Source organism: Pistacia vera, unplaced genomic scaffold, assembly GCF_008641045.1.
Source record: "Pistacia vera cultivar Batoury unplaced genomic scaffold, PisVer_v2 Contig186, whole genome shotgun sequence".
Taxonomy (NCBI): Eukaryota; Viridiplantae; Streptophyta; class Magnoliopsida; order Sapindales; family Anacardiaceae; genus Pistacia; species Pistacia vera.
The window spans coordinates 6,051-15,238 of record NW_022195959.1 but is presented as its reverse complement, the minus strand read 5'-3'; the positions used below and the strand labels follow the sequence as shown (position 1 = coordinate 15,238).

Here is a 9,188-nt window from a genome sequence, read left to right as displayed (position 1 = left end):
TTATTAAAAAATAGAAATCTAAAAAAAAAAAAATTAACAAATGTGTTGATGTCATCATGATGTGTGATGACATCACCTATCCAACCGACGGTCCAACCAGTTGGACCAATTGAACCGTGACCCGACCAGTAGAGCGGGTTGCCTGCCAGTCCGGTTTTTAAAACAATGGCGACGACACCCTAGATGCAAACTCAATCGTCCCTTAAGCCAATTTCCATCAAAATATACCCAAGATCTGGCCGAAATAGGTTCGATTTCGGCCAGATCTCACCAACGTCGACGTTGGCATTCCAAGCCAGATCCCATCGATTCCGGCAACAACAACCCTTCCCATCACCCCAGAATTACTCCCCTTTTCTTCCCGACCAAAACCCCCCTCACCCCACCCCCGTTAGCCTCGTAAATCGCCGAAAAAATCTCATCGCTGTCGCTGCCAGTTTTGTTCGATTTTCGGTCGATTTACTCACTGGAAATCAGATCTTTCACCACCATTACATTCACCGGAAATAGCTCTTCAAAAGCCCCAACATTTCGACAGTTAATTGTTCGCCGATCATCACCGGAAATCCTAAGGTATTAGGTGAATAGGAAAAAATTAAATCCGGCCCGTTGAAGCTTCTAGGTCCCGGTTCAACCGATTTAACCGACCAGGCCGGACCGGGTTTTAAAACATTGATCCACGAATGACAATAAACAAGACATCATTGCCCAGAGTAATTTGCCGTGTGAAAATGAATACAGCTCAACTTGCCAGTAAAACATGGAAAACCAAACACTGATGGAAATAGTCAGAAAAATAGTATAAATGATTTTTCATAGCGAAAACTTTCCACGTATACCCCTCCACCCAAGTCAATCAACCTTGCAATGTCATCTTTCATGGTTATACTACCATTCTCTAACCTGTTACATAATGTTAACCCACAAAACTATCTAAACAATTCACCAAAAGTACAACCCAAAAAAGGAGAAACTTCAAACAGTTGAGAGATTCAGATATAATAAATGGAGAGAATTTTACTGGCTTGTCTACGTGTTTCTTCTCCAGAAATTCCAAATCTGGCAGCACATGCATACAATTTATACAACAGTAAGTCCAAAAATTGAGCACGACCACTTTTCCTTTCAAACTCTACACAAAAGTTGAAGCAGCTATAAAAACAAGCAAATTTTCTGTATTTGACTCAATTAGATATGCAAAAGAATCATTGTCCTCACATAAATCTCATTATCATATTAGGATACATAGTTTGAATAACATGCAACCACTTTGGCTCTAAGCAAATTTAAGGGGAAGAAGTCATATGTTTGACAACCTATAAAATCAGTTATAATTCTTTGGAAGGATAATGAAATTCTGTGAATTTAAGTTAAATCATTTACCCAGCGAAACTGAAGGGGAGTTGTGTTCAACCAATCAAGTTTCGTTGGAAATTCCGGTACAATGGGAGTACCTTTCCTAAATCAACAAAGAAAATAACATTTTAAACAGATTAAGCATCAAGACACTCACCAAAAAAAAAAAAAAGTTATTTGCAAAATGGCTTAACAAATCAAAGAGAAATTTAATATAACTTATTATATAAGGTAAAAAGCTAGTTTTTACCTGTTTTCAACATTAGAAACATAGTTCACAAATTGTTGGACTCGTGCTGATCGTGATGAGTCTCCTTCAATGATTCAAAGGAAGTAGATTAACATCCTATATTATGTTAAATTGCATTATCTATTTATACACAATACAATCAAAACCATAAGGAACATGGCAATACCGTCATTTGGTTCAAATAATGGCCAGTTGACTCCAAATAATTCATTCCAGATAGCTTTAGGAGATGCATATTGCATTGCCTGTGAAAGCACATTAGTTTTATATTTACTAAAATGACANCTACTTTTTACTCGACTAGTCAGATTCATGTTCTAAAGTCTGTAATATCAGCCATAAATCATTTAACCCCTAAATACTTCATTCATAGCCACCAAATTTTCTTCGAAAATGGAAACAGGGTTTTAGCAGTACTACACTACAGACTACACCTCAACAATTCGCTTAATTAGTTTCTATGGGATGGAAAGATTATGAATATTTTTCCATTCATTTTATAAGTTTACTACGAATGGATTAAAGGAGAGAAAAATGCTCTCTATTAATTACTAGGTTTACGCTTATATGACGACCGAAATGGAGAAGTTGAAAATCATTCTCCTCCATGAACATGATAGAGTCTTTAAGTTACCACATATATATATGGTAAAATAAAGACCAGTTTGGATATATAACACTGGTTGATTAATGTATCATTGAGTATTGAGTTAACTTACCAGAACCAACATATCTTAATCTAATTGGTCCAAAGATCAACCCCTTACGAAAGCTTAATGAAAACAAAACAGAATATTTTAACACAAGGGAACGTTATGTTGTTGTCATGTTGTGTGTCTGGAAGATAATCATTTGAGTTGAGACCAATGAAGAAGAGTTGGCGGTTTGTGACAACAAAGTCGTCGGAGGATTGCAGTAATTATAATCCAGTTTTCATCTTTATGCTAGATAATGCACTAATTTAAACCAACTGAGAAGAAGTGAGGAAAGCTTATTAACACTGAAAGTGACGTGCACTTTAGGAAATGAAATCGACTCTTCTGTAAATAATTGAATGTCGGTACAGTCTTAAAACACCTCTACAACTTAACAAGACCGAAAAAGATAATAGAAGACAATGATGTATCTGTTTTGTTTTTTTTAAGGTTTTCAGTGGGGGTGTATGTATGTGAGTTTTCATCTACAATGTACGTTTATTATTTTTGTTTTCTTTTAAGATAAACAAAAATATCTTCTGGAACCGACTAACCGCCTCCGTCATCTCTGCAATTCTTGCGTTATTTATGGACAATGACATTGAAATATCACTCAATAATATCTTCCTTCTGTTTCATCATTCTAATTCTTATTCATAGTTTCATACAAGATACTATGAAAAATAAAGCAATCAACCGAGGTTGCACGCACTGTTTTAAAACCCGGACTAGTCAGATCGGGACCCGACAATTTCTCTCGTTTGTTTCAAGTTTTAGGGTTTTTTTTGTAATATTTCAAATTTATAGAGACTACTTTGTACGATTCTAGGGGTGTTTTGGAGATATGTCAAAAAATTTAGATATTAATTGGTGATTTTTGGGGTATTTTTTAAATAAATAAAAATTTTAGGGATTAATTTGAAAAATTTAGAGGTATTTTTGTAATATAAAAATTTTAAGGGATTACATAAATTTTTTAAAAATAAAATTATTGCAGATGTCAATGGTCTAACCGGTTGAACCGATCGACCCGTGATTGGGTCACTTTATCGGGTCTCACAACGAGTCAGGTTTTAAAATAATGGTTACACGAGGCTTTAATGCATTTAATTTCAAGCCAATGTAAATTAGCTTCTCCCATTAAGTGACATTTATTATCCCACCTCGAATGAATAAGATCAAATTTTGATATCACACCAACTACACTTCTAGCAACTTGAATGTAGATCAAAGTAGAACAAAACTTAAAAGTATTGTTTTAAAACTCGGCCCATTGTGAGACCCGATAAAGTGATCGGATCATGGGTCGACCAGTTCAATCGATTGGATCGGTGACGTCAACAATAATTTTATTTTTAATAAGTATAATTAATCACTTAAATTTTAGTATATTACACAAATACCCCTAAAATTTTCAAAGTAGTCCCTAAAATTTTTATTTATTTCAAAAATGCGTCCGAAAAATTACAATTAATCCCTAAATTTTTTATATATCTGCAAAACACCCTTAGAAAATTCAATTAGTCTTTATAAATTTGAAATATTACAAAAAACCCCTAAAACGAACTGGACCAGAGAAGCTTCCCGGTCTCAATCCGACCGATCCAATCCGGGTTTTAAAATAGTGCTTAAAAGATGGTGATACTCTAAATTCAGGAAGAATTAGGTTTGAAAAATTTCCAAATCATCCATCTCATCTACGAGTACAATTATGCACGTGAATTGCATATAACTATTACATACTCTAACTGCGTTTAGTCGTCAATAATGACCAAAGATATGATCGTCGTTGACGACTAGCTACGACCAAAGATCTGTCCTTTTCCGGCTAGATCCACCGTGAATCTGGTCAGAAAAAGCTATATCAGCACACTATTGGCCAGATCCAGCCAGTAGTATACCATTATACCAGATTTAGAACATCTTCCAGCAATAGTGGCCAGAATCTAGCAAATATGGGTGAAAGAGAGTGTTTTTATCGATTTCTAAACTTTTTTTGGGAGATGTTTATTAAATTAACAAACTTAGGAGGTTTAAAAAAATTGAATAAAATATAATAGTATCTTCATAATAGGGAACAAATGTGGATTTTGAAAATGATAGGAATAAGATAGGGCAAAAATGGGAAAACAAACGCACCCTTTAGATTTTTTTTTTCAATAAGCCTTGTGCAAGTACAAAATGTCCTCACAACTCTATAAAAAAAAAATTAAGCTCAACTGAACTCCACGAGAATTCATGATTGTAATAAGTACATTTTTACACACAAAATGGTAATGCAGTTGGCATAAAGTGAAATACGGGGTGCAACGACTCAACTGAACTCCACGAGAATTCATGATCAAAGTAAAACAATGAGTTTTGTACACAAAAAAGGAAAAGACCGTCCTCTGGAAACTTTTAAGCTCTGAAACCATTGTTCAAAAAACACTTGAGTTGGGCAACATCCACAAAGGCATCACATAATGGTGCAACGACTCCTTTCTTCTGATTGTTGTGGGGCCACTGGCTGGAACCTGTGTGACTCAGATGGGTTGTATGTGAACTCAGAAGTATCGAGCCCATACTGGTTTAAACGCATTATAAACCAGAAAACAGTATCAGGACTAGAACTCAGTATGAATTATAAATAAACAAACATATATTCATCCAATCTCAGTGCTATGATGGTTATTAAAAGATAGAAAACTATGATGGTACTACATGATAATGGGCCCTATATGGCTCCTAATATAAGGTATCTCAGAGGTCAGAAATAATAACTGGGACAAATTGTCATATATTACACTAATCAAGTTGATGAGTGCATAAGTATTAGACCATAAAATCCTAACATCATGAAATACTCAAGAATGAGATGGAGCATCAACAGTAGTCTCTAAATTCTACTTGATTATAAGATGGGCTCAGTGTTCTCTTTGTACATACAGTAACCACATGAATCAATTGCAAGATTAGGGATTTAACTGGATGAGTGATCAGAAATCTAAAGATATATTTTCCCTACAATATCAGAATAAGAAAAGATTGTAGGGTAAGCAAGGCAGGTTTAAAATGCAAAATAAATTGTTTGGGTCAATTCAAGCATTTCAGATAGTTCCAAAATTTAGACGCTTCCTGAGAATCTAGATCCAATGTTTTGACAATATATTAAAGAGGCAGTACAGTGCAACAAAATACTATTCATAATTAGCAGATAAAGCACCCATGTTCTCAGCATTTAAAAAGTATATATTTCTAGGAAAAAAATATCGCACCTTTTCCCTCATGCGTGTGCTCCAAGCATCATTTCTACTTGGACGCTGATCAAGAGCTCCAGCTACAGGCACACCTGTTGCAGGAGCTGGTGGCCTGTTGAGCAAGGGCTGCCTTATTTGTTGCCTTGGGGCAATGAGCTCATCATCACTATCATACTCTACAGGTCTGTTTGCTGCCCTAACCACAAGAGCTAACAGGAAAATAAGAGCCTGCAAGTTCACAGTTGCTTCATTATTTAAGGGCTGCTATGGGGTAGCATTAGTAATAAACAATTCTATCAATTTGAAAGTTCAAAATCGCACACAAGCAAGGAATAACTTTGATGCCATTTCAAGAAGTGTAATAAATTTCACATATTTTATGAAGCATCATGTTCATGTTCAGGGAATTCATAATTATTAAAAATGAAAAAAAATGGAGCTTATCTATAAAGAGAAGCCATTAAAAAAAAAAATTATTCTTTTCTGATTTTTCTATCTTTGCTAAGCAAATTTAAACATAAGATCTACCTCAACCCCAAACCTAATCCACTTATTGTAAAAGTTCACAGATGAAGAGTTGCTCGTCCATCAGTATACTAACCATTTCAGGGTGAGGATGAGTGAGATCATGCATGTGGTAATATTTATCCTCAATAAAGCAAATGACTTCATATTACACATACCTCTAAAACAACAATTCCAAGAGCAACCCATTTCACAATAGTCCAGTGCCCTTTCAGAAAATCATATATCATGTCAAAATAACCAGTTTTGTCTGTTGGAATCTCCTGAAAAGAAAAATGTTTCACTTATTAGTTAATCAGGTGTATAATCCTGAATGTCAACAATTCAGTTGAGCATACTCACGTCTTTCCAGGATTTGTCAAAGAATAAGAAGGCTGCACAGCCCAGTTCAACTAAAATCAACAAGATTACCAATATTGAATACTATGTTTGCTTAAGGAAACCAATAATAACCAACAAAGAAACATGGAGGGGAACATGAAAAAAGAGCATAAAAATTAGATATTATCAACCATTTGAATTATTAAAATGAAAATATGTCAAGATGCATGAAAAGTACAACATCAGTACCACATGAAAGAGTTATCTCTTAGAAATCATACTCATAACATTAGTCCCAATAAGTACTATAAACCAATTAGGATACACAAGTCAGGCAGCATCCACTCCGTGTTGTAACTCCAACACAACCAAAACAAGAGATGACAAAGAGAACCACTCCTACGCCAATAAATAAGTATATGAACCTGCAAAGAGATATGGTGCAACAATTAGAATTGAGCAAATTACAGGATAATATGTAATGCAATAAATAACTCAACTTAAGCATTCAAACGCTTGTACTACTAATCAATAAAAATAAACATAAATTGGGCCAGGATTAGATTCTTTCAATGAAAAACAAGTACTCAACAAAATAAGCAGACTATGGTTGACAATAACATAATAGGGAGCATAGAAGAGGTGCTACACACCAAAGTTAAAATCTGAGCTGACCTTTGCCAAACTGAGACCAATCCAGTTCCAAATCAAAACCAGATAAGAAACACTATTTTTCATATAACCTCACTAAAAAGATGGATGTTCTATGTAACCTCACTGAAAAGATACTTCTGATCATAGTTTATTAACAATTCATGTGTTCTTGCATTGCGTTATGATGTAACCAGTTATCTTATAACTTTAGCAATTACATGCAAGATCATACACCCATTTAACAACCAAACAATCAAATAAAAACAGGATAGCTAACATGCAAAACTAACGCAACACAAGCAATTTGATACTATCAACATCACAACTTTCTATACAAACATACCACACAGATTCTCAAGTATAAAATAAAACATGCTAAGTCTAGCCACAAAATAAAAAAAAAGAAAAAATAAAAAAAAAAAAAAGAAAAGAAAAACATTAATTGAATTTTAGGTGAAATGAGTAGGCAGCATTCATACCAGGCTTTCGGCAACTTATCAAAAATACTGGACGACAAAGACACAGCCATAAGCATAGGCCGACCGAGCTGTACCAAAGTCTCATCACCACTCACAGGTGAAAACAATGTCTCATTGGCCTCCGCTCTTTTGTACTCCACAAACAAGTAGATTCCATAACCAACCATTGCCAATCCCACAAGAGTCAGCAATAAGTTCAGTAGCTTCAATAAGCACTCCAAGCATCCTCTACAAGCCATCCCCTAAACTGCTCAAATGCCCTTTGATCACAGTCCAACTTGGTCTTTCTTAATTCATCAACTTCTGTGGTTCACCTTCAACAAAAAACCCCACATTTTACCTAAAAATGACTTACGCAAAAACTTTCGCTTGTAAATGAAATTTAACACAAACTGTTACTATATTTATGTATGGCAAAGATTTTTCAGTCAGAAACTTGTACTACGTTCCGAGTAAAAAGTGGAAAATTAAAGAAAATTGAATTACTGAATTTTAGATTATTCCCTTATCACGATCCATGCAACACATTAAGACACTTTTCAGGAAAATTAAAAAAAATTAAAAATTAAATAAGGCTATCTGGTTTAATGTTGGCTTACAATTCCCAAAACAAAAAGACCTAATCTAACAGTGGATTATTAAATTAAAATTTCTTTTCATTTTCCTGGATTTTCCCGGCACCCAAACAGAGATATTAGAACACTTAATCACTTCAATCCATGAAATTAAAAAAGGACTTGAATCAGCTCGTGATGCAATGCAACTCTAATTTCAATAAATTTTATCCAATTCATATACAAATAGCAAAAAAAAAAAAAAAACCCTAATTAACTTTAAAAATTAAATAAAAAATAAAAATCGAATATCTACAGAAGCGTTAGTTTAATGGAATCCTATGAAAAGCTAAGCTCAGATCGCGTTAAATGATTGAAAGAATGAAGATAAATAACGATAACGATAAAAATTGAAATTTGAAGAACTTACAGGTATTAGAGAAGTTAATATTGGCTTGCTTTATTTTCTTTTTTTTTTTTGTGTTTCTGAAAAAACATAAAAATAAACAAGGGAAAGGAGTGTCTGGAAGCTCAAAACTGTGGGACGATAATTCGACACCTTTTTACTTATTTTGTTCGCTGTTCGTGTTATTCGACAGTTGGCATTTGCTTTGTCCACTCCATCTATTTTTATTATACCGCCCACTTCTTATAACAAAATCACCATAATATCCTCATGAGTTGTTTACCAATTGACTGTTGTTAGCGGGATAATTGTGTCAATTTGTCTCTGAGTACAACACGATGAACATATTGTGCTCTTGTTAATTAATTCAAAATAAAAAAGTACTGGTTTTTACATTTAATTGTGACAGTTTTGAGAGTGAAATTAGGTATTCTATTATTCATATTTAAAAAAACATTAAATAATTTTGTCAAATTTTTAAACATCTTTGCAAATGACCTTTCCCTCAATCAATAGTGTGTCCAATTTTTTTCATTTATTATAAAGTTTATTGTCATTATCATTTACATGTTTTAAGTTATCAATAACAAAATGTTATATTTCTGGTTGAAAATCTTGTCCTCACGGATTACACTCTTTTTTTATCATTTATTTTTGAGCAAACGACTTGTTCCACCTAAGGTTAAGTGAAATTCAAAGTTACTATCCC

At 33.9% G+C, this 9,188-nt stretch overlaps 2 protein-coding genes across 2 annotated transcripts; both read right to left on the bottom strand.

Moving 5' to 3' along the window:
* Window positions 1–400: 400 nt before the first annotated feature.
* Window positions 401–1,850, bottom strand: LOC116126905 (protein SUPPRESSOR OF QUENCHING 1, chloroplastic-like). Its single transcript, XM_031412585.1, has 4 exons — window positions 1,773–1,850; window positions 1,607–1,670; window positions 1,384–1,459; window positions 401–1,059 (listed from the first exon to the last, which is right to left on the bottom strand). The coding sequence occupies exons 1-4, from the start codon at window positions 1,846–1,848 to the stop codon at window positions 1,030–1,032; spliced, it is 246 nt and encodes an 81-aa protein (XP_031268445.1). The 5' UTR covers window positions 1,849–1,850; the 3' UTR covers window positions 401–1,029.
* Window positions 1,851–4,558: 2,708 nt separating this feature from the next.
* Window positions 4,559–8,263, bottom strand: LOC116126911 (tobamovirus multiplication protein 2A-like). The gene is made up of 6 exons (XM_031412590.1): window positions 7,520–8,263; window positions 6,712–6,811; window positions 6,408–6,488; window positions 6,224–6,328; window positions 5,559–5,768; window positions 4,559–4,867 (listed from the first exon to the last, which is right to left on the bottom strand). The coding sequence occupies exons 1-6, from the start codon at window positions 7,756–7,758 to the stop codon at window positions 4,760–4,762; spliced, it is 843 nt and encodes a 280-aa protein (XP_031268450.1). The 5' UTR covers window positions 7,759–8,263; the 3' UTR covers window positions 4,559–4,759.
* Between the last annotated feature and the right edge of the window lie 925 nt (window positions 8,264–9,188).

Coding starts and splice junctions, on each gene's coding strand:
- LOC116126905 (XM_031412585.1), bottom strand. CDS start 1,848: ATGCAATATGCATCTCCTAAAGCTATCTGGAATGAATTATTTGGAGTC. Junction 1,460..1,606: donor GTTTCTAATGTTGAAAACAG/GTAAAAACTAGC, acceptor TTGTTGATTTAG/GAAAGGTACTCCCATTGTAC. Junction 1,060..1,383: donor CTCCCCTTCAGTTTCGCTGG/GTAAATGATTTA, acceptor ATGTGCTGCCAG/ATTTGGAATTTCTGGAGAAG.
- LOC116126911 (XM_031412590.1), bottom strand. CDS start 7,758: ATGGCTTGTAGAGGATGCTTGGAGTGCTTATTGAAGCTACTGAACTTA. Junction 6,489..6,711: donor GTGGATGCTGCCTGACTTGT/GTATCCTAATTG, acceptor AAGCAAACATAG/TATTCAATATTGGTAATCTT. Junction 5,769..6,223: donor TTGGAATTGTTGTTTTAGAG/GTATGTGTAATA, acceptor GTGAACTTGCAG/GCTCTTATTTTCCTGTTAGC.